Raw genomic sequence first — 23,581 nt, 5'->3', positions numbered from 1 at the left:
GAAGGGGCTTGTGTCCACTTAATACAAGTTTTAAGTTCTTTGTGGAATATAGACTCAATGTTTGTAGCAACGCAGGTCTTACAGTGACTTGTCTGCTCATCAACCACCAGTGGTGCCACACATGAACACTGGAGAATCGCTGCTCTGAACTGGTTGTTCAGTCGTGTAAAACATCCCAGGTTGAGCTTAGGCACAGGAAACTTTTCTTTGTGTGATGGCATTCGGAGGGAGAAGGGGAGGAAGGCAGGATGCCCAAACCTCTCTTCCTTTTTGTTGGTCATGTGAGAAGTGGAAAGCTGAAGAATAGTTTCTTAAGCTGAATGGCAGAACTTGGTGAACTTCAGGAGGGCATCACTAAACTGTGGCTTCTCCACTGTAATGTGCACTGTTCTCTTATAACTCTGAAGAAAATGGGAGTAGGTTGTATATATTCATCCCTAAACTTAACGTGGAGTCTTGACACAAGCAGGGGAGTGCTCCGCTTCGTTTGCAGGTGATTGTGGAAACTATTGAATACTCTTTCTCAAACCGTTGCAATCTGTTGTTGTCTGACGTGTGTCCACAGACCCCAGAAGTGGAGCAGCTGGGCAGGGTTGTGGAACTGGACAGTGATATGGCAGACATCACCCAGGAGCCTCCCCAGGAACCCGCTGTGGAAGATAACATGGTAGAAGAGCAGGAGGCCGTGCCTGCTTCTGCTCACATTGCGTCCACCCTGGGTATTAACCCCCACGTCTTGCAGGTGAGTGTCTCGCAGTTTCCCCTCTCTGCGAGGGAGAACTTTGTAATAACTCTCACAAACTTCTCAGTTTGCCTCCCCAAGGGTACTTATATGCTTTAATAAACTATACATCATACCTATAGTAGGATCAAAACATACACGTTACACTTAGGTGTTTCTGTGGTAAACCTTTAGAGACATGAAATTTTAATGCAGAAATGAAAATCATCTTAGGGCTAGAATTCAGATTTCCAAATTTTGAGGTGTGGGCAACGTGATAAACTAAAGTAATACCTAGACAGGCCTGTGGAACACAAGGTAGTAGGATAACTGGTCTTGATTTGGTGTTTTATTTGTTTGGTGAAAGGATGGTACCTTGAACACTTGTGGACTTTTACCTGTGTTGTTAATTTGTAAGGAAAAAAATAGTCCTGGAGTTATTACTTAAGCTGATAATCATGTTTCTTAGATCTATCACAGAATCAATGTTAGGGATTGGAAGGGACCTCGAAAGATCATCCAGTCCAATCCCCCTGGAGCAGGATCACCTGGATCATGTCACACAGGAACGTGTCCAGGCGGGTTTTGAATGTCTCCAGAGAAGGAGACTCCACACCCTCTCTGGGCAGCCTGTGCCAGTGTTCAGTCACCCTCACTGTAAAGAAGTTTTTCCTCATATTTCTGTGGAACCTCCTGTGTTCCAGCTTGCACCCGTTGCCCCTTGTCCTGTCAAGGGATGTCACTGAGAAGAGCCTGGCTCCATCCTCATGACACTTGCCCTTTACATATTTATAAACATTAATGAGGTCACCCCTCAGTCTCCTCTTCTCCAAGCTCAAGAGACCCAGCTCCCTCAGCCTCTCCTCAGAAGGGAGATGTTCCACCCCCTTCATCATCTCTGTGGCTCTGCGCTGGACTCTCTCTAGCACTTCCCTGTCCTTCTTGAACTACTTATTTATTTTAGGACTCCACACCCATCCTAACAAGTACCGTGACACTGATTAACTAGTAGTTTGTAAAAGTTTGTCATCAGCTGACGAGCTTGCTCTCGGTTGTCCTGAGCTGGGTGCCTTCAAGTATTTGTGGCCTGAGTGTGTTGTTTGGTCACGTGCAACACGTAGGAGTTATCTTGGTTGGGAAAGGAGCTCATTAGATCAGCTTGCTGCTGCTGTGAGAGTGATTGCTAATTTGCAGACTTGACTTATCACCTTTGTAGATTATGAAAGCTTCCTTGCTTGCTGATGAAGATGACCTAGATTTGATCCTGGATCATCATCCTGGGAAGCAACCTGTGAAGATGGATACTGCTCAAGAGATCTGTTCTCCGAGGCTCCCTATTTCGAAATCAAAAGGACAGAAAAGGCACTCAGGTATTGTGAGAAACCACATATTGTGTCAAGAAAGACTTTAATTCTAGTATTAACAGGCAAAATCCTCTCACTGACTGAACATATGGCAGAACAGTTGTGCACTGGGGTGGGTTAGCTTTGGCCAGCAGCCAGGTGCCCACCCAGCTGCTCTCCACTCCCCCTCCTCAACAGGAGAGGGGGAAAAGATTGGATGAAAAACAAGTTGAGATAAAAACAGATTGTTTTGCTTGTGACAGTAACTGGTAAACAGGCTTGACTTCAGTAAAATTAGTGTATTGCCAGTTAAAATCAGTCCGTACCAGTTCCTCTCTGCCACTCCCTCACACTTTTCCCCTGCTCCAGCATGAGTTGTCTCCGAAGGGCTGTGGGGAAGATACCTGCTCTGGCACTGGAGCACCTCTTCCCTTCTTCTTTCTCTTGACCTGGTGCTCACTCTGCTGTTTTCACTTCTCTTTTTCTGCCTCTGTGGCATTTTCTGCCCTTTAAGTTGGCACCACCAGCTTCACTGATGGGTTCAGAGGTGCCACACACCCCCCTGATGGGCTCAGCTGTGTCCAGCGCAGGGCAGCCCCTGGCCTCTTCTCACAGAGACCACCCCTGCAGCCCCCCGCTACCAAAACCTTGCTCTTTACACCCAATACATCCACTAACTGGTGATTTCAGGAGGAATAACCTCTAATAACCAGCATGGAGTTGCTTCCTGAATTAAATGAGTAGACGTGAGATGTTTCTGTGGGGACAGTTTCAGCCCTGTGCCTGTTAATAGTGATCGGTGTCTGCTTTCCCTGTGAGATGATTCTGTCCTAATGGTCTTAACTATGACAATGTCCATTAAATTAATGACTTATTTGGAAATTGCACATTTTGGGGTGAGACTGTATGTGTTCTTGCTGTAATACCACGTGCTTTAGTTGGGTAATGGAAATCAGGGGGTGTGGTGGTTCTCAGTGCTGCAGATAGAATCACAAACTGGTTTGGGTTGGGAGGGACCTTAAAGCCCATCCAGTTCCACCCCCCTGCCACGGGCAGGGACACCTTCCACCAGACCAGGTTGCTCCCAGCCCCATCCAACCTGGCCTTGAACACTGCCAGGGAGGGGGCAGCCACAGCTGCTCTGGGCAACCTGGGCCAGGCTCTCACCACCCTCACAGCCAAGAATTTCTTTCTCAGATCTCATCTCAGTCTCCCCTCTTTCAGTTTAAAACCGTTCCCCCTCATCCTGTCACTCCATGCCCTTGTCAAAAGCCCCTCTCCAGCTTTCCTGTAGCCCCTTCAGGCACTGGAAGGTGCTAGAAGGTCTCCCCAGAGCCTTCTCTTCTCCAGGCTGAACAGCCCCAGCTCTCTCAGCCTGTCTCCAGAGCAGAGGGGCTCCAGCCCTCTGAGCATCTCCGTGGCCTCCTCTGGACTCGCTCCAACAGCTCCGTGTCCTTCTTGTGTTGGGGGCCCCAGAGCTGGACGCAGCACTGCAGGGGGGGTCTCCCGAGAGCGGAGCAGAGGGGCAGAATCCCCTCCCTGACCTGCTGGCCACGCTGCTGGGGATGCAGCCCAGGACACGGGGGGCCAGATAATCATGCGTTACCATCTCAAACCATGGCAAATGGTTTCACTGGTTGCTGAAGTACTTAATTACCTTTAAAATACCAGACATGTGCTGCCTGAGAAGTGTGTGCCCCACTCAAACGTTCTTCCTCCTTCTTCCCTCTAGTTGGTGGGCTGCTGCAGTCCAAATTTGCTAATGTGCTTCTCCAACCACCGAGTGCTCCACAAGATCTCAGGGGACCGCAGGCTTCGAGCAGTTCTCCTTCCCTTGCCATTCGCTCGGCGACTTCCCCGTTAGTCTCTGCCTTCTCTGTACCTCCGTCAGCCCCTGAGGTGCAGATGAAAACAGTCGGTGTCCGCAGGCAGCGGGGGCTTGTACCTCTGGAAAAGTCCATCACCTACGGCAAAGGGAAGCTGCTGATGGATATGGCACTCTTCATGGGACGCTCATTTCGTGTTGGTTGGGGACCCAACTGGACACTCGTCAATTGTGGAGATCAGCTGAGCGGATCAAGTGAAATGGAAGATGTTCAGTGTGAGTCCATGGAATATGGATTCTTGCCAACTCCTGTTGCTCCAAAATCGTGAGTAGTAGTTTCCTTCAGGCTGGTTCTGACATATTCTCTCTTTGTGTTTGAAAGAATCTTCACTGTAGGTCAATACCTTTTTGAAATTGAGCTTAATATTCCTTCTGATGTGCAGAAGTGGTGCAAGATCATGTTAGCATGGGGATTTCCTTCAGGTTGCTACTTCACAAAAATCTGTAGCTCAAAGAGCTGGAATATCGTAGTAAGAGTAGTTATTTTTTTTTAACAAATAAGTAGCACTGTCATCCAGTAAAAGGTTAGAGAAAGTTCAGTGTTGTTGTCCAGGAAGCTTCTAATCTGCTGTTGAATCCCCCTGAGGATATCTGCGCTCCCCAAGAAATTTCTGGTTTAGCTTCTGGATTCAGAATGCTTCAATTCTGCTTGTATGTAAAGCAGTGTACAGACCTGTCCTGGGCTGTGGAACTCCACACCTAAACCTGACTGGAATACAGCTGGATGTTCTACCACTTAAGGCTTCCAAAAAGCTTATTTGGTTGATGTTCCCCAGCTGAGAGGGTGAGGTGCTCTCACAGAATGCACTGGGGTATGGTACGGTGTGCTAATTGCCTTCTGAGAGCTGGAAGCACCCAGTTCAAGGAGGTTTATTTGCCAAAGCCTGGTTCTGAATCCCAGACGGTGTAACTGGGTTCTTTGTACGTAGCTGTTGACCTTGGATCGTTGGTCTTACTGTCCTTATGTTAAAATCAGGACAAGCTGCCCAGTGCAGCTGCTCTGTGATGGGTGCAGTTCCCTTGCATGCAGAGCAATTCAGAACGTTGCTACCTGTTTTTATTATCTTTTTCCTTCCAGACTCTCCGAATCCTCTTTCAAGGTTCATATGGAGAAGCTGAGCTTAGAACAACGCAAGATGGACAGAGACAAACAGCTGTACCTCATCCCTCTGGAGATAAAGCTGAAACACAGCACTGTCCACATGGATGAGTACTGTCCCCTTCTAGTGCCCAACCCGGGAGTTTCTGCTATCCACGACTACGCTGACTGGGTTAGGAAGGCGTCCGAGGATCCTGCTGTGACAGAAGGTGAGTGTGGAATAATTCTTTTCACAATGGTGATAGTGAATCTGGAAAACTGTCCAGTTCAGATGAATTTCAGGTTGCATCAGAGCAGCAAACTGTGAATAAAACAGAAAAATAGACTGTACCTCAGCATTCCTTCTGAAAGCATAAACATAGAATCCCAGACTGGTTTGGGTTGGGAGGAACCTTAAAGTCCATCCAGTTCCACCCCCCTGCCACGGGCAGGGACACCTTCCACCAGCCCAGGTTGCTCCAAGCCCCATCCAACCTGGCCTTGAACACTGCCAGGGAGGGGGCAGCCACAGCTTCTCTGGGCAACCTGGGCCAGGCTCTCACCACCCTCACAGCCAAGAATTTCTTCCTCAGATCTCATCTAAATCTCCCCTCTTGCAGTTTAAAACCGTTCCCCCTCGTCCTGTCACTCCATGCCCTTGTAAAAAGGTTGGTTGCATTTGGGGAGCTGACTGACTTCCTGAATTGACTTGCAACAGTAGGATCCTTTAAGATATCCTACAAGGTTACTCTTAGAATCTTATGAGTCCTCTATAAATATTCTTTGTTTTCACTCCTGATGACTGAATAACTCTGTTCTGGCAGCTGTTGTGAAGCACTGGTGCTTGACGTGGACTTTATGTGAAGCGATTTGGGGGAACCTGAAGGAGTTAGAGGCCAGCTTGGAGGAGCCCAGTGAATACATCCTGACCCTGGAGCGCAGGAAAGCCTTCTCTTGCTGGCTGTCAGAGACTGCTGCGGGACGAATCGAGGAGGAAGTCTCTTTGTCCCGCCACGGTAACCACGTGGAGGCTGTGTTCAGCTGCCTTACTGGGAAGAGGATTGGTGAAGCTTGCAAGCTGGCACAGCAGTCAGGTAAGATGCTTAAATCTCACCTTTTTGGCAGGGGGAGAGGAGGAGGCTTAAAGAGAATTTAAAATTTGAGAGCAGATAGTAACTGGCCACTCTGAGGGCAGAGTTTTCCCATGCCAGTGGTTAAGGTGGGGGCTGGCTTGTCTACTTGCTGCTTGAGTACCTGGTCGTGCTTACACTGACTTACTTGTGAGCTCTCCTAGAGCTAGGAGGTGATGCTGTGTTCCGTTTGCAACTGTCTTGCATAGTATCTCCTTTGAAAGGTTTTTAAATTACTGTTATTTTTAATTGAGCTTCTGTTAAGCCCGTTACATTTGTTTTAAAAACATCTATTTTCAGAGCTTAATGGCTAGTTTCATCTTGGTCTTTGATCAGCTCAAATCTTCCAACTTTCCCATTCATTTGCCTCCTTTGGGGGGGAGTCTGTCCTTCCCATTCCTCCATCTTCTCCCCTACCTCTGGTCTCATAGGTGTTTATGGAGTGGTTTATTTCATAAGAAATTGTGCACAAAAATACAACTGTGCAGCCATAGGCTGACCAAAGTGCCCCACAACTCATAACAGGTAGCTGTGGCCCTGGCAGGCGGTGGGGTTTGATCTTAAAGCTCTTTTCCAACCAAAAGGATTCTGTGCTTTGCCTGATGTGCCCTTGTCTCCTCTTCCAGGCGACCACAGGCTTGCCCTGCTCCTCTCCCAGCTGGCAGGTAGCCAGCCCGTTCGGGACCTCCTCACCATGCAGCTGGTGGACTGGCACCGGCTGCAGGCAGACCGCTTCATCCAGGAGGAGCGGCTGCGGATCTTCGCCCTGCTCGCAGGAAAGCCTGTAAGTTCTGTTAGTCGGATGATTTGTCACCAATGGGGCTTCCCCTCCTCGACAGCAGCACGTTTAGGCTGTAACACTCACCCACAGCGTGGGTACTGCTGAAGAAAATGGGCAGAGTCCTGGTCTCTGGGTCTGATAATTCTTTATTGAAGCAGCTCAGAGTTGGACCCACTCAAATTCACTGTCAGTCTATACAGAAACTAATAAGTAATTACATCACAAACTTCTCACGAGCTTCTGTTAAAAATCCATTAACTATTTCAATTCCTTTCTTCCTTTGTCAAGAGTCCACAAAAGTCCATCCTTCTCCATTGCTCAGCTGATCTTTATGTTCTAGTTCCACTCCAGCTCTGGTCAACACCCCATTCTTAATGATCTTGCTGTAATCAGCGTCCCATCTTGATCCGGGTTGACCAGAGTCTGGTTTCCACTGCCAGATCTCCTAAGTATTAACCTAAAATAGCTCAAGTCTATTTAGAACCTTATTTCTATTAATTCTCAAGTATTCTATATTCTTTTAAGGTAAAGAAAAGGTTAACCATACATCCTTTTTACTAGAATCATCAGAAATTAATACTTCTAGGCATACTACTTAGCTACTCATTAAGCTTTGATTTGTTCACTCATAGGTCAGGATTACACAAGAGGCTTTGACAACAATATTCATGGATTGTGAAAGCCCACCTGTGTTTATTCAGATAAACTTATATTAATTATTCTATTCTTAATTCTGTTTCATCTCTATTGATTCTTATTTGCTTAATTCATGAGAACTTCTGCAACAATTGTGTGAAAATGTCTAGAACATGTACACAGCAGGACAGGAGCCCAAGGTGGTGACCATTTTACTGATGGAACCTCATGCTGTTGCACACCTGGTATGTACTGACCATTGTGTGATAAGTTTGACTAAACTTAGGGATTTGTTTCTTTAGGTGTGGCGGTTATCAGAGAGAATAAGCATCAACGTGTGCTCGCTGCTGGACTGGAAGCGTTGCGTGGCTGTCCACCTCTGGTACCTGCTTCCTCCAACAGCTTCTATTTCCAAGGCACTTGCCATGTACGAGTCAGCGTTTCAGGTAGGTCGGTCGTGCCTGGGTAGGAGGAGGTCTTGCTGCCACTGAATGATGCTGCACTGAGACTTCTCTGAGCAGTCAAGTATTGCTGTGGAGGTGCTGGGTGGGGAATTGCGTGTGGCTTCGTTGTTTCTGTTGCCCCAGCGTGGGATTCCTTCCCCAGCTTCAGTGATGAGTTTTTATAGAATCACAGCATGGTTTGGGCTGGAAGGGACCTTAAAGCCCATCCAGTTCCAACCCCCTGCCACGGGCAGGGACACCTTCCACCAGCCCAGGTTGCTCCAAGCCCCATCCAACCTGGCCTTGAACACTGCCAGGGAGGGGGCAGCCACAGCTGCTCTGGGCAGCCTGGGCCAGGCTCTCACCACCCTCACAGCCAAGGATTTCTTCCTAATATCCCATCTCAATCTCCCCTCTTTCACTTTAAAACCGTTCCCCCTCGTCCTGTCACTCCATGCCCTTGTCAAAAGCCCCTCTCCAGCTTTCCTGTAGCCCCTTCAGGCACTGGAAGGTGCTAGAAGGTCTCCCCAGAGCCTTCTCTTCTCCAGGCTGAACAGCCCCAGCTCTCTCAGCCTGTCTCCAGAGCAGAGGGGCTCCAGCCCTCGGAGCATCTCCGTGGCCTCCTCTGGACTCGCTCCAACAGCTCCGTGTCCTTCTGTTGGGGGCCCCAGAGCTGGACGCAGCACTGCAGGGGGGGTCTCCCGAGAGCGGAGCAGAGGGGCAGAATCCCCTCCCTCGCCCTGCTGGCCACGCTGCTGGGGATGCAGCCCAGGACACCGGTGGCTTTCTGGGCTGCCAGCGCACGTTGCCGGCTCCTGGTGAGCTTCTCGTCACCCATCACCCCCAAGTCCTTCTCCTCAGGGCTGCTCTCCATCCATTCTCCGCCCAGCCTGGATTTGTGCTTGGGATTGCCCCGACCCACGTGCAGGACCTTGCACTTGGCCTTGTTGAACTCCATGCGGTTCACACAGCATGAAGGGACTGGGTTTGATAGGAATGTTCCTTTCCCTGGGGAAATGGGAATAAAGCACCGGGGTTGAACTTGATGATTCGACTTCCTTGCTTGAGAGGCTTAGGACCTGCTCCTTAGGGTGTTCTCATAGTGGCTTATTTGAAGCGTATCTCCCACTGCTGGAGTGTTCACAGAATCACAGAATATTATCTTTGAACATAGTATGTCAGTGTGATGTGTCCATCACTTCAAAATGCCAAGCTTTAGTTTTAGCATGACTCGAACTTTATTTAATAAAGCTACCAGGTCACAACGTGGGGATGGTCTCACTGCAGCCTGGTAATCCCAGAATCAATCAGGTTGGAAGAGCCCTCTGGGATCATCGAGTCCAACCATTGCCCTGACACCACCATGGCAACTAGACCAGGGCACTAAGTGCCATGGCCAGTCTTCTCTTAAACCCCTCCAGAGATGGTGACTCCACCACCTCCCTGGGCAGCCCCTTCCAATGCCTAATGACCCTTGCTGAGAAGAAATGCTTCCTAATGTCCAACCTGACCCTCCCCTGGTGCAGCTTGAGGCTGTGTCCTCTTGTCCTAGCGCTGGTTGCCTGGGAGAAGAGGCCGACTCCCACTGCGCTACAACCTCCCTTCAGGTAGTTGTAGACTGCACTAAGGTCACCTCTGAGCCTCCTCTTCTCCAGGCTAAACACCCCCAGCTCCCTCAGCCGTTCCTCATCGGTCAGACCCTCCAGATGTGGAGGAGAAGTGGACACAGCTCATTTCCAGAACTCCATGTAGGGGAGGGCTAATAACTGGAAAGCAGCAGGAGGTGGAATGCTCTTCCAACCCCAGATCTAGTGTTCTTACCAGCAGTGAAAACGTCAAGAGGATTTTGGTGACCTGGACTGGTTAGATGGTCTGAAAGACAACAGTTCTCTTGCAGCTCAGTGCCCTGTAAAACAGTTCTTGTCACCTCAGTGCTGTCCAGACTCTGCTGAGCTACAGGGGGAGAGAAGGCTCATGGGCACGCACCGTCTTTCACTTGACCAAGTCCTGTGTGGTTTTCCAGCTATAAAATCATTCAGGAATACGGGTTGTGTGTATGTGAGAGCTGTCAGAGCGTCTTCTCAGCAGGTTTGCTGCTGATCCGAAGCTGGGAGGTTTGGCTGATCCACCTGAAGGCCATATGGCCATTCAGCGTGAGTTGGACAGACTGGAGAGCTGGGCAAAGAGGAACCTGATGAGGTTCAACAAGGATAAGGGCAGAGTCCTGCACCTGGGAAGGAGGAATAAAATGCACCAGTCCAGGTTAGCAGGCCATCTGCTAGAGAGCAGCTCCATGGAGAAGGGACCTTGGAGTCCTGATGGACAACAAGTTATCCATGGGACAGCAAGTTGCCCTCGTGGCCAAGAAGGCCAATGGTGTCCTGGGGTGCATTAAAATTGTGTCCAGCAGATCGAGGGAGGTCCTCCTCCCCCTCTACTCTACCCTGGTGAGACCTCACCTGGAGTATTGCGTTCAGGTCTGTGCTTCCCAGTTCAAGAGGGACAGAGATCTACTGGGGAGAGTCCAATGGGGGGCTACAAGGGTGATGAAGGGACTGGAGCATCTGCCTTAGGAGGAAGGGTTGAGAGACCTGGAGTCTGGAGAAGAGAAGACTGAGAGGGGATCTGATTAATGTGTATAGATAGCTGAGGGCTGGGTGTCAAGAGGAAAGGGGCAACCTCTTGTCACTTGTGCCCTGCGACAGGACAAGGGGCAATGGGTGCAAGCTGGAGCCCAGGAAGTTCAACCTCACCATGAGGAAGAACTTCTTTCCTGTGAGGGTGACAGAGCCCTGGCACAGGCTGCCCAGAGAGGCTGTGGGGTCTCCTTCTCTGGAGACTTTCAAGCCCCGTCTGGATGTGTTCCTGTGTGACCTGCCCTAGATTGGTCCTGCTCTGGCAGGGGGTTGGACTCGATCTCCAGAACTCAGGGTGCAGGTTTGCTCAGAGGACTACTTTTAAACTTACTGTTAAAACTATTTCTTTAGAACACACAAGAATGTGAAAAATACGCCTGCTGTCCTCTGCCTCCTTACCTGGAAGAGTCTGGTTGTGTGATTGAAGAAGACGATGACGCAGGAAGACCTCTGCGAGATGTCTGTTTCCATTTGTTAAAGCTCTACAGCGACAGGTAAATTGGTGAATAGTTCAAAAACTATTTAGAAAAACCTTGATCAGTCAGTGACTTCTTCAATTCCCAAACCCAGGGGGATGAAATCAGCTTCAGCGTTTACTGAACCACTTAGAGGAGTCTAAAATGTGCTTTGCATGTGCCCTGTTACAGGACATGGTGACACTGTCACTGCTGGTGGTGCTGTAGATCCAAACCAAACCCCCCCACCCACGTAAATCCCATGTGTGGAATAACTGGAGGTGGGAAAGGGAAGGAACTAAGTAGCACCAATTTCTGACTTCGTTATGGGGACACAATTTATCTTGCAAATATTCCCCCCACCAGGCACTATGATCTTGACCAGCTGCTTGATCCCAGGAGCGTAACATCCGACCCGCTGGACTATCGTCTCAGCTGGCACCTGTGGGAGGTGCTCAGAGCCCTGAACTACACCCATCTGTTCAGGCAGAGCCAAGGGGTGCTGAACGCCAGCTACGCCGCCCAGCTCGAGAGCGAGGGTCTGTGGGAGTGGGCTGTCTTCATCCTGCTGCACGAGCCTGATACGCAGTGAGTAAAAGATTTGTATTTATTTTTTTTGCCTTGAGAATAATGCACTGTCTGTTTTAACCCCCTGCTCTGCATGCTGTAGTGGTCACGGCTTCTCTCACATAAAACTGGAACTGCACAGCTGGAGAACTTCATGCCACTTGGTAAATTGTGTGCCAGGCTCACCAAGTGGCAGGGATAATCCTGCTTAGTGACGTGTTAAGTAGCGTTGTACTGTAACGACTGCAGCTCCTGAGCTGTGCTGTAGAAGCAGATCTCACACACACACAGACTCACAGAATCAACCAGGTTGGAAGAGCCCTCAGGGCTCATCGAGTCCAACCGTTGCCCTGACACCACCATGGCAACTAGACCAGGGCACTAAGTGCCATGTCCAGGCTTTTCTTAAACCCCTCCAGAGATGGGGACTCCACCACCTCCCTGGGCAGCCCCTTCCAATGGCTAATGACCCTTGCTGAGAAGAAATGCTTCCTCATGTCCAACCTGACCCTCCCTTGGCCAAGCTTGAGGCTGTGTCCTCTTGTCCTGTCGCTGGTTGCCTGGAAGAAGAGGCCGACTCCCACCCCGCTACAACCTCCCTTCAGGTAGTTGTAGACTGCACTAAGGTCACCTCTGAGCCTCCTCTTCTCCAGGCTAAACACCCCCAGCTCCCTCAGCCATTCCTCATAGGTCAGACCCTCCAGACCCTTCACCAGCTTGGTCGCCCTCCTCTGGACACGCTCCAACACCTCAACATCTCTCTTGAAGTGCGGGGCCCACAACTGGACACAGGATTCAAGGTGCGGCCTCACCAGTGCCCAGTACAGAGGGACAATCCCTTCCCCACACCAGCTGGCTGCACTTTGGATCTCCAAGGGCTGTGTATCTTGTCTGCCTGTGTTCAAGAGTTGAAAACATCATTAATGCAAAATACTGGGACTGCGCCCACTGGAGCTGAGCAGGAGCAAGTGGGTTTGAAAGGAGAGTTTGGGAATCACCAAAATATGTGTTTTGCTTCTGTTGTGAAACATGTACTTAAAAAATGGTCTTAAACTTGTGATTAACACATCTTTGGGGCAAGGTCTCTTGCTATTCATGTTTACAGCTGCCATTAATACATTGCACGAGAATTTTCTTCTGACTGATAACTTCAAACAGAGCCTGTGCATCACTTCTAGGGGCCTGGGTCATACTTACATGTTTTTAAGCTTATAGCATGTTACAGAACACTAGGGATGACTTAGTGCCTTGTCCTCTCTTCCCCCAGCACCCGGGAGAAGGCAGTGCGAGAGCTCTTGAATCGTCACTGCGTCCTCTCCGAGACACCAGAGTCTTGGGCCAAGGAGACTTTCCTGACGCAGAGGCTCTGCGTCCCCCCGGAGTGGATTCACGAAGCGAAGGCAGTTCGAGCGAGGATGGAGGGCGACAAGCATAAAGAAGCTCTCTTCTTGTTCAAGGCTGGGCACTGGAACCAGTGCCACAAGCTGGTTGTCAGGCACTTGGCCTCAGGTGAGTCTGCTCTCCTCATTTCATTCTGTCCTTTGAACAGCACGTGTAAATACAGTAGGAACAACAGTCATAGAATCATGGAGTGGTTTGGGTTGGGAGGGACCTTAAAGCCCATCCAGTTCCAACCCCCTGCCACGGGCAGGGACACCTTCCACCAGACCAGGTTGCTCCCAGCCCCATCCAACCTGGCCTTGAACACTGCCAGGGAGGGGGCAGCCACAGCTTCTCTGGGCAGCCTGGGCCAGGCTCTCACCACCCTCACAGCCAAGAATTTCTTCCTCAGATCTCATCTCAGTCTCCCCTCTTCCAGTTTCAAACCGTTCCCCCTCGTCCTGTCACTCCATGCCCTAGTAAAAAGCCCCTCTCCAGCTTTCCTGTAGCCCCTTCAGGCACTGGAAGGTGCTAGAAGGTCTCCCCGGAGCCTTCTCTTCTCCAGGCTGAACAGCCCCAGCTCTCTCAGCCTGTCTCCAGAGCAGAGGGGCTCCAGCCCTCGGAGCATCTCCGTGGCCTCCTCTGGACTCTCTCCACCAGCTCCGTGTCCTTCTTCTGTTGGGGGCCCAGAGCTGAGCCGTTGGGTGTTCAGTACCATGAAGGGGTAGGGTGTTTCTAGCAATGTGTCAAGGAGTTACAAAGCTGACTGAGGGTACAGCCCATTAGTTGCTTTTTTCTTTAACAATCAACGTTCCTGACTTGTGAGAAGCCCTTTTGCTCCGTTACTCACACGCCTGTTCTCTTTAGACGCTATTATTAATGAAAACTACAAGTACCTAAAAGGATTCCTGGAAGATCTCGCCCCTCCAGAGCGGAGCGCACTCATCCAGGACTGGGAGATGGCGGGGCTGGTCTACCTGGATTACATCCGTGTGATTGAGATGCTTGATAGGATTCAACAGGTAACACACTAAACTGTGGGGTTTTTTTCCTACAGTTTGGGAAGTTCATACACGTTTTTAGAAGAACCTTTTACTCACTGGTCAGTGCTGATGTTGGTGTTTCCCTTTGGGCACTAGCAAAGAGAATATGGTGAAAATACAGAGAGATTTGGGAGGTACTGTCAAAATAAGGTGTGGGCATGCCCTAGGGAGCGTGACAGCGAGGTGAGTGGAAGAGAAGGAGCAAAACTGGCAGTTAGCTAAACTAGCGATGGGACAAGAGGACACAGCCTCAAGCTTGGCCAGGGGAGGGTCAGGTTGGACATTAGGAAGCATTTCTTCTCAGCAATGGTCATTAGCCATTGGAAGGGGCTGCCCAGGGAGGTGGTGGAGTCACCATCTCTGGAGGGGTTTAAGAGAAGCCTGGACATGGCCCTTAGTGCCCTGGTCTAGTTGCCACGGTGGTGTCAGGGCAATGGTTGGACTCGATGAGCCCAGAGGGCTCTTCCAACCTGGTTGATTCTGTGATTGGAGGCTGACTCTCTTGTTCACTTTCAGCTGGATTGTTCCACCTACGAGCTGGAGCGGTTACACACCAAAGTGATGTCTCTGTGCAGCAGGATAGAGCAGATCCAGTGCCACAGCGCCAAGGACCGCCTGGCCCAGTCAGGTACCGTGACATCCGTACCCAGCGGCCCCCGGGGAAAGCCGGGTTTGCTGCTGTGAGACCAGTGTCTCACCTCTTAGAGCAGCAAAGCTGCTTTAGGAAGAAATTCTTGACTGTGAGGGTGGTGAGAGCCTGGCCCAGGTTGCCCAGAGCAGCTGTGGCTGCCCCCTCCCTGGCAGTGTTCAAGGCCAGGTTGGATGGGGCTGGGAGCAACCTGGTCTGGTGGAAGGTGTCCCTGCCCGTGGCAGGGGGGCGGAACTGGGTGGGCTTTAAGGTCCCTTCCCACCCAAACCAGTCTGGGATTCTGTGATTGTCCATACTTAGTTTTACAGTGCCGAGCAGAAAACAGTCTGGGCTAAGGAATTAGGCTAAATTTTTATTATACTAACGGAGGAGGTCTGGGTGGTGAGAGGAGATTCACTGCTGGAGCTGAGGAAAGGCCTGGGCACACTCGGGCACGGTTCCCCCCACCCAGCCCAGTGCCTTCGCTCCACAATCCCCCGTCGAATCGCTGTTCCAGGTTCCCCCTGGTTCCCCCTGGTTGGAGCCCACCCCCACTCCTCTTCCTGCTCTTTCCAGACATGGCCAAGCGCGTCGCCAACCTGCTGCGGGTGGTGCTCAGCCTCCAGCACGCCCCGGAGCCCCTCTCCGACTCGGCGCCCGACCTCCAGCGCGTCCCTCTCCGCCTGCTCGCTCCCCACATCGGCCGGCTGCCCATGCCCGAGGACTACGCCTTGGAGGAGCTCCGTGGCCTCACCCAGTCCTACCTCCGGGAGCTGACAGTCACCATTCACTGAGGGATGACCCCTTCCACCCCCGGACAGTTTGTACTGTTTCTTTAACCCTTTTCCCGTGTTTTGAGGGCGAACAACCTCCCCAGCCAGGCAGGTTTTTCCAGAGAGGTGTAAAACAGCTTCAGCACATGGGCTAACGCAGGGATTTTTTGTAACGTGGGTGAGTTTGGAGACTTGGTTGGACCTCCCTGGCTGGCACCCTCAACCACACGACGTTTTCCTAGATTCAATAAAGCGCCTCTTGCCGAACCTTGCCGGGGAGGTGGTACCTGGGGAGGGGGGCACGGTGTGGGCTTCGTCTCCTGCCGCATCCTTTTCCCTCCTCGCGGCGCTGAGGATGGGGAAGGAACTTCTGGGACAGCTTTGGTGGGACGGCGTGGGGTGAACCGAGGGCCTTTGGCACCTGAACTGGGGGCGGATGAGCTTTAACTGGGGCTTTGTGTGAAAAGTTTGCTCTGGGGGTGGGGAGGGGAGGAGAAACTGAAGTTCTTTTCCTGCCTTCTCGTGCGGACGGGGTGTTTCTCTTCATTTCTCCATCCTCCATTTCCAAAAGCAAAGCAAGCTGCCTCGGGAGAAGGGGAGGTGCCTTAGGGTGAGCTCTGTGCCACGCAGCCCTCTGAGGATGGGCATCTCCGGGGTGCCCACGCAGGAAAACACGGGAGCTTGCCCTCGTAGTTGCCACCTTGGGGGACTCGAGGCTTTGGATGGAGGGGAGGGGGCAAATCCTGCTGCCCAAAGCTGTCACCCACCCCAGGAGCGGAGCAGCCTGGCTGCCCAGGCGCCTCGCACCACCCCTTGGCTGGCTGCCCGTGGAGGTACAGCGCCCAGGTAGCCCCTTGGCCAGCGTGTGCCCCATGGCACACGCAGTTGTTTGCTGTGGAGCTGGGTTACGTCGAGCAGAACCAAACAGTGTCGGTGCGCTCCTGCCTCCTGCCGTGGTCAGAAAGCGGCTGGTTGGGGAAGAAGAAAAGCTGCCCCGGGGTCTGCTCCGGCTTCGGGGGGCCGGTGGTGGCACCTCCTGCCCCAGGCAGCGGCTCCCAGCCCGCCCTGCTGCTGCTCCGCGCTGGCTCACTGAAGGTCTTTATGCATGAGGAGTTATGTAAAGGTTTTTGTTAAAAAAAAAAATATATAAATAAATCTAGATTATTTTCCTGTCTTTTTGAAAACAATAAATAAAATGTTTATAGTATTCCCATGGTTTCCTTTGCTTTTTAAGTAAGGTTTCCCTTGGCTTGTCCCACCTCGGGGGCTTGGGCTGGCTCAGTGGCCTGGCTCCCTGGAGCTGAACCTCTCGAGGGCTGACGGGTACATCAGCGCTGACAGAGGGAAAGGGGTGGAACAGGGATGGGGACGTGGTCCCAAAGGACATGGAAAAGGTCTGGATGTTGTCTGCGTCTTGGTCTTCACTGGTAAGACTGGCTGAGCGCAGTGGGAAAGGTCAGAGAGAAGAAGATGGGCCTTGGTGGAGAGGGGTGAGGGGAGGGAGAGCCGAGACTGGGTGCACCAGGTGGCCAAGACCTGGCAGGGTGCACCCATAAGGGCTGAGGGAGGTGGCCCGTGTCACTGCAAGGCCACTCTGATAACTTTGAAAGGTCGCAGTGATCAGGGGAGGCTCCGTCAGAGCCTTGGAGGAAAGTGGGAGCAGCTGGACTAGAAGTCACCCCTTTCTCCAGGAGGAGGATGGGGGGAGCTATGGCCTGGGGGGGGGTTGGTCTCTTCTCCCAGGGAACAAGTGATGGGACGAGATGAACCGGCCTCAAGTTGTGCCAGGGGAGGTTTAGATTGGAGATCAGGGACAATGTCTTCATGGAAAGGGCTGTCAAGCACTGGCACAGGCTGCCCAGGGCAGTGGTGGAGTCCCCATCCCTGGAGGGATTCAAAAGCCGTGTAGATGTGGTGCTGAGGGACGTGGGTTAGTGGTGGCCTTGGCAGTGCTGGGTTAAGGGTTGGACTCGATGATCTTAAAGGTCCTTCCCACCCAAATGGTTCTGTGGTTCTGTGAGGGGGGAAAATGTCCTTTCTTGGCAGGGGGATTTCTGGAAAGAGGTGAGGGCTGGGCCGGGTCCCAGCTTCATGGCAAACAGAGGGATTCCCTTCTCCATGCAACACAGAACCAGCTCGCTCAGGCTGAAACAGAATCACAGGATCAATGAGGTTGGAAGAGCGCTGTGGGGTCATTGAGTCCAACCGTTGCCCTGACACCACCATGGCAACTAGACCAGGGCACTAAGTGCCATGTCCAGGCTTGTCTTAAACCCCTCCAGAGGTGGTGACTCCACCACCTCCCTGGGCAGCCCCTTCCAATGGCTAATGACCCTTGCTGAGAAGAAATGCTTCCTAATGTCCAACCTGACCCTCCCCTGGCCAAGCTTGAGGCTGTGTCCTCTTGTCCTATCGCTGGTTGCCTGGGAGAAGAGGCCAACTCCCACTCTACTACAACCTCCCTTCAGGTAGTTGTAGACTGCACTAAGGTCACCTCTGAGCCTCCTCTTCTCCAGGCTAAACACCCCCAGCTCCCTCAGACACTCCCCATAGGTCAGACCCTCCAGACCCTTCCCCAGCTTGGTCGCCCTCCTCTGCACTTGCTCCAACACCTCAACATCTCTCTTGAAGTGCGGGGCCCAGAACTGGACCTTGAATAAAGGCCTTGAAAACCTCTGTGTGTGTGTTCAAAAAGGGGTTAAATAAATGACAGATCAATGTCCTCGCTGGGCACAAACCCAGAGCTCTGCTCCCCGAGGTGGGGTGGTGCTGTGGGGTGATGCTGGGTGCTCGGGGGTCTCTTCTCAGGGCCTCAGGGCTGGTGGGGACCTGCTCCCTCCCCAGTGCCAGCTCTGGGGCACCAAGAGCCATAGAAGCACCGGGGGATTTGTGTCTCCTCGCGGCTGTCGGCCTCGCTGCGTGTTGAACGTGACACCGTGCAGGAGCCGGGTCAGCGCGGCTTCGCCTCCTTCCGTTACCAGACCTGGCTGCTGCCCTGGGCGGAGGAGCAGAGCGGCAGGACATCGGGCTGGGGATGAATAATTCACCGCCTGGAAACAAAACCTCCAGCCTTAAAACCGATCGGTGCTGCTCGGCATCTGCTGCCGGGGGAGAGGTGCCAGGGGGGTGCCAGGAGTCGGGGCCCTCCCACACGGCCGGAGTCAGCCTCTTCTCCCGGGCAACCAGCGCTAGGACAAGAGGACACAGCCTCAAGCTTGGCCAGGGGAGGGTCAGGTTGGACATTAGGAAGCATTTCTTCTCAGCAAGGGTCATTAGCCATTGGAAGGGGCTGCCCAGGGAGGTGGTGGAGTCACCATCTCTGGAGGGGTTTAAGAAAAGCCTGGACATGGCACTTAGTGCCCTGGTCTAGTTGCCATGGTGGTGTCAGGGCAATGGTTGGACTCGATGAGCCCAGAGGGCTCTTCCAACCTGATTCTATGATTATTCTGTCTCCCTTCCAGCCCTGGGGTTTCCTTTTCCAGCTTGCTCTGGGCCAGGGTTCCAGGGAGTGACCCCCTCTCCCCACAGCCCCCCAGGCCAGAGGGTGGTTTCCAGGCACGAAGCTGCTGGCCCGAGTGCAGCTGCCAACACCTCTGGGCATGGAGAAGCTCCAGACAACACGGCGAGGAGCAATGTCCTCCCAGTCCACTCCAACCCAGTCCTTGTCACCGTGGCCCTGGCCCCAGGCTGCCTGGGTTGGGCACCTCCCAACTGCTCGAGGTCCCCCTGGTCCTCAAAGGTTTTTGAGGGGACGGTGGGCAAGCCAGGACCCCCCCGCTGGAAATGCTGGAGGGCACAGAGCAAGGGGGGGGGGGTCCCTGGGCATGGGAGAACAGGGCACAGAGCCCCGTGGGTGTGGGGCAGCCCCCCAGCCATGGGGCTGCAAGTCCTGGGGCTCATCCATGCCACCGGTGGGGCCGGGAAGGGGTCTCATGGGAGTGACGGCTCAGGGTGCTCAGCACCCAGACCCCTCCCAGAGGGGCTCAGCTGCACCCAAACCCCCTCCCAGCCCCCTGCCAGGTCCCAGCTGGGGACCCTCGGGGGTCACTCCCAGTTACCCCCTGCCACAGGGCTCGGTGCACCGAGACTGTAAGTGCCTGGGGGGGGGCCGTGGCCCCCCCACGCCTGTCCCAGCCCTGACGTCACCCCCGCGCTGGCAGCCAGCCCCGTGTCCCCCGGGACCTGCGCAGGGCAGGATGGCACCCGGAGCTCGCCCGCTGCTCGCCCTCTGCCTCGCCGGCTGCCTCCTGGCCCCGGGTAAGTGGCGGAGGGGGTGGCGAGGGGCACTGACCCCCCCACCCAGCGCTGGGCGTGGGGAGAGGGTCCCCCAGCCCCAGCGAGCAGCGGCATCCCCGGTGGGGGACGGGGTGGGGAGGGCTCAGGGTGGTGGTGGGGAGGGACGGGGGTCCCAGGGTGCTCCCCCGCCCCGCTCCGCTGCCGGTAGGTCCCCACAGCTGGTTCCTGGGGGGTCCCTGGGGAGGGGTCCCGGCTGCACCCCCCCGTCACCCCCAGCCCCGCTCTGGGTCCCCGCAGGCTGCGGGGGGGCGCAGGGCAGGTTCGCCTACAAGCTGCTCCACGACCTCTTCGCCAACTACTCCAGCGCCCTGCGCCCCGTGGAGGACACGGACCGGGCGCTCAACGTCACCCTCCAGGTCACCCTCTCCCAGATCATCGACATGGTGAGTGGCCGCGCGTGGCACCGGCACCGGGAGCCCACTCAGCCAGACCGAGACCATCCTTGTCACACTCGTGGCCACCGCTGAGCCGGGCCCTGCTCCCCCCCCGTTGGTCCTGCTCGCCCACAGCTGATGCTCATCCCTTGAAACTAGCCCAGACCCCTCAAAACGAGCCCAACTGCCCCCAGATCAGCTCAGACCCCCCAAAACCAGCCCAGAGCCCCCCCAAGGAGCTCAGACCCCCCAAAACCAGCCCAGACCCCCAAAACCAGCACAGCCCCCCCCCAATGAGCTCAGACCAGTGAAACCAGCCCAGACCCCCCCAAACCAGCACAGCCCCTCGGGACCCTTGCAGAGGCTGCCAGGCTGGGGTTGAGGGGCGCAGCGGGCAGCGCGGGGGTCCGTGCCCCGCCCCGTGCCCACCCTGTCCCCTTGGCAGGACGAGAGGAACCAGGTGCTCACCTCCTACCTGTGGGTCCGCCTGGCCTGGCTGGATGCCCACCTCACCTGGGCCAAGGACACCTACGATGGCATCGACAGCATCCGCGTGCCCAGCAGTTATGTCTGGCGGCCGGACATCATCCTCTACAACAAGTGGGCACTGCTTGGCACCCCCCCCCACCACTGTGCCTGGGGTTGGGGGGCATCAGGCTGGGGCTGGGGGGGGGCTGCAGGGGGTATTGCCAACCTCAGGGGGTGCAGGAATGGGGGGGGTACTGGTGTGGGGGATGCAGGCAGATGGTCACCCCAATGGGGGGGACAAGGGGGTGCAGGGGGTTGTGGTGTGGGTGATGCAGGGAGATGGTGACCCCAAAGTGGGGGACCAGGGGGTTCAGGGGGGTTGTGGTGTGGGGGATGGATGGAGATGGTCACCCCGACGGGGGGGACAAGGGGGTTCAGGGGGGTTGTGGTGTGGGGGATGCAGGGAGATGGTCACCCCAATGGGGTGGACCAGGGGGGGCTGGCTACCTGGCCAGCTGGGACGTGCCACCACTGGGGCAGCCGGGGACACCGAGTCCCATCTTCGGGGGGAGGGGACACTTCGTTGGGGGCAGGCGGTGGGCCCTGGCCCCGCAGACCCTCGCCCCGTGTGAGGCTCGGGGCCATCCCGGCCCCACGGCCATCCCTCCCCCAGCGCCGACGACCGCTTCGGCGGCTCGATGGAGACCAACGTGGTGCTGCGCAACGACGGGCGCATCACGTGGGACTCGCCCGCCATCACCAAGAGCTCCTGCGAGGTGGACGTCTCCTACTTCCCCTTCGACGGGCAGCGCTGCCGCCTCACCTTCGGCTCCTGGACCTACAACGGCAACCAGATCGACCTCCGCAACCGGTTGGACACCGGGGACCTGACGGACTTCGTGGAGAACGTGGAGTGGGAGGTGCTGGGCATGCCGGCCGCGAGGAACGTCATCACCTACGGCTGCTGCTCCGAGCCCTACCCCGACGTCACCTACACCTTGCTCCTCCGCCGCCGCGCCTCCTTCTACATCTTCAACCTGCTCCTGCCCTGTGTCATGATCTCCTTCCTGGCGCCCCTCGGCTTTTACCTGCCGGCCGACTCGGGGGAGAAGGTCTCGCTGGGGGTGACGGTGCTGCTGGCCCTCACCGTCTTCCAGCTGCTGGTTGCCGAGAGCATGCCGCCCTCCGAGAGCGTCCCGCTCATCGGTGAGCCTCCGCGGCACCCGGGACCCTCCCGTGGGACCAGGGGAGCACCCACGGCGGGGTGCCGTGGCACGGGGATGGGGGTGAGGGTCTCTACTCCCCCCGCCGCGGCGTCACTGCCCGTTAACCACGCAGGGAAGTACTACATCGCCACCATGACCATGATCACGGCCTCCACCGCGTTGACCATCTTCATCATGAACGTCCACCACTGCGGCCCGGGGGCCCGGCCCGTGCCCCCCTGGGCCAGGCGCCTCATCCTCCACCACATGGCCCGGCTCTGCTGCGTCTACGAGGTGGGCGAGAGCTGTAAGAGCCCCCGGCGGGCGCCGGGCAGGCAGGAGGGCAGGGGGGACACTGGCATGCTGGTGGAGAGCCCTGGGGAAGGGGAGGTGGGCGCTGAGCCTGGGGGCTGCCCCCGGGACCGCTGCCTGTGCCACCACGATGGCCTGCTGAGGAACGTCGACTACATCGCCGGCTGCTTCAGGAGCCACCGAGCCGCCCAGCGCCGGACCGGAGAGTGGAAGAAGGTGGCCAAGGTGATCGACCGCTTCTTTATGTGGGTCTTCTTCCTCATGGTCTTCCTCATGAGCGTGCTGGTCCTGGGCAAAGCTGCCTGATGGCCTGCAGGCCCACTGCCCCGATGCACCCCCTGCCCATGACCCCCCCCAGGCACAGCGGTGGCTGCGGGTGCCCCACGAGGGTGGCTCGCCCCGGGCAGCCCCTGTCCCCCAACGGAGCTGCAGGGTGGGAGCTCCACCAGTGCCAGGGAAGAGGAGCCCAATAGCGGGACCCCCATCCTGGCTGGGGCCACCCCGGCCGCAGGGCAGCACAGAATCCCAGAATCACTGAGGTTGGAAGAGCCGTCTGGGCTCATCGAGTCCAACCATTGCCCTGACACCACCATGGCAACTAGACCAGGGCACTAAGTGCCATGTCCAGGCTTTTCTTAAACCCCTCCAGAGATGGTGACTCCCCCACCTCCCTGGGCAGCCCCTTCCAATGTCTGATGACCCTTGGGGTCAGAAGTTGAGGAAGGAGCACCCCCAGCCCCATCTCACCCCCAGTCTGCGGGGGTCAGGCTCAGCCACACCTGGGGAGAAAGGGTGGGGGCTGTGGGGTGACCTTGGCAGTGGGGGGGGGGGGGGCTGGGTCCCACCAGCATCTGACCCTGGATGGGGGACCTGGGAGGGAACCCCCAGGGGGCAAAATCCCAGGGGATGTGGACCCCTGGAGCCCAGCAGGAGCCCAGGGCTGCGCCTGGCCCCAGAGCCCCAGCGGGGAGCGGAGGAGCCTGGGGCAGACGGGGCGCGGTGTCTGAAGCCGGCTGCTGGCGCCGATCACTCGGGCACCTCTTGGGGCTTTGGAGCTTTATTTCCCTTCACTAATTAAACCCTCTTTGTCTCTAGCCAAGAGTTGCCTTTATTTCCACTCCCAATTCTCCCCCCAACCCCACTGGTGGGGAGTGAGGGGCTCAGGGGGACTCGGCTGCTGACTGGGGTAGAGCAGTTGGGACCTGGGCTGAGCAGGGAGGGACCTGGGGTGGGTTTGGGCAGGACCTGGGCTCAGCAGGGAGGGACCTGGGGTGGGTTTGGGCAGGACCTGGGCTCAGCAGGGAGGGACCTGGGGTGGGTTTGGGCAGGACCTGGGCTCAGCAGGGAGGGATCTGGGGTGGGTTTGGGCAGGACCTGGGCTCAGCATTGCGGGGGATCCTCTTTAATTCAAGGGCTCTGGCCAATGC

The 23,581-nt window shown here is 55.2% G+C and overlaps 2 protein-coding genes across 5 annotated transcripts in view; both read left to right on the top strand.

Annotated features, from left to right (window-relative positions):
- Positions 1-15,766, top strand: part of NUP98 (nucleoporin 98 and 96 precursor) — a 47,299-nt gene extending 31,533 nt beyond the window's left edge. For both annotated transcript variants that reach the window (XM_068420396.1, XM_068420387.1), the window contains exons 21-33: positions 566-742; positions 1,938-2,091; positions 3,797-4,214; positions 5,028-5,257; positions 5,852-6,121; positions 6,784-6,941; positions 7,877-8,020; positions 11,005-11,147; positions 11,475-11,696; positions 12,943-13,184; positions 13,923-14,077; positions 14,615-14,726; positions 15,303-15,766. In XM_068420396.1, the coding sequence (XP_068276497.1) occupies positions 566-742; positions 1,938-2,091; positions 3,797-4,214; positions 5,028-5,257; positions 5,852-6,121; positions 6,784-6,941; positions 7,877-8,020; positions 11,005-11,147; positions 11,475-11,696; positions 12,943-13,184; positions 13,923-14,077; positions 14,615-14,726; positions 15,303-15,520 (2,643 nt within the window). In that variant the 3' untranslated portion in view covers positions 15,521-15,766. The remainder of the gene's footprint in view (positions 1-565; positions 743-1,937; positions 2,092-3,796; positions 4,215-5,027; positions 5,258-5,851; positions 6,122-6,783; positions 6,942-7,876; positions 8,021-11,004; positions 11,148-11,474; positions 11,697-12,942; positions 13,185-13,922; positions 14,078-14,614; positions 14,727-15,302) is intronic.
- Positions 15,767-20,034: 4,268 nt separating this feature from the next.
- CHRNA10 (cholinergic receptor nicotinic alpha 10 subunit) lies at positions 20,035-22,934 on the top strand. Of its 3 annotated transcripts, XM_068425402.1 has the most exons (5): positions 20,104-20,178; positions 20,615-20,769; positions 21,311-21,843; positions 21,976-22,136; positions 22,328-22,934. In XM_068425402.1, exons 1-5 carry the CDS (start codon positions 20,176-20,178, stop codon positions 22,625-22,627), a joined length of 1,152 nt encoding a protein of 383 aa, XP_068281503.1. In that variant the 5' UTR covers positions 20,104-20,175; the 3' UTR covers positions 22,628-22,934. The 3 variants fall into 3 exon arrangements, with proteins under 3 accessions (XP_068281505.1, XP_068281503.1, XP_068281502.1); XM_068425404.1 differs by having other exon boundaries at positions 20,035-20,178; positions 21,447-21,843; positions 21,976-22,539; XM_068425401.1 differs by having other exon boundaries at positions 21,976-22,539.
- Positions 22,935-23,581: the final 647 nt, after the last annotated feature.

This window comes from Nyctibius grandis, chromosome 2, assembly GCF_013368605.1.
Source record: "Nyctibius grandis isolate bNycGra1 chromosome 2, bNycGra1.pri, whole genome shotgun sequence".
NCBI lineage: Eukaryota > Metazoa > Chordata > Aves > Nyctibiiformes > Nyctibiidae > Nyctibius > Nyctibius grandis.
Note: the sequence above shows the minus strand (reverse complement) of the source record. Positions and strands in the feature narration are given on the sequence as shown.

Excerpts from the sequence above, each read along its gene's own strand:
- CHRNA10 (XM_068425401.1), top strand. Across the intron at positions 20,770-21,310 it reads GACATCATCCTCTACAACAA|CGCCGACGACCGCTTCGGCG; the intron begins GTGGGCACTGCT and ends TCCCTCCCCCAG. Across the intron at positions 21,844-21,975 it reads CGAGAGCGTCCCGCTCATCG|GGAAGTACTACATCGCCACC; the intron begins GTGAGCCTCCGC and ends TTAACCACGCAG.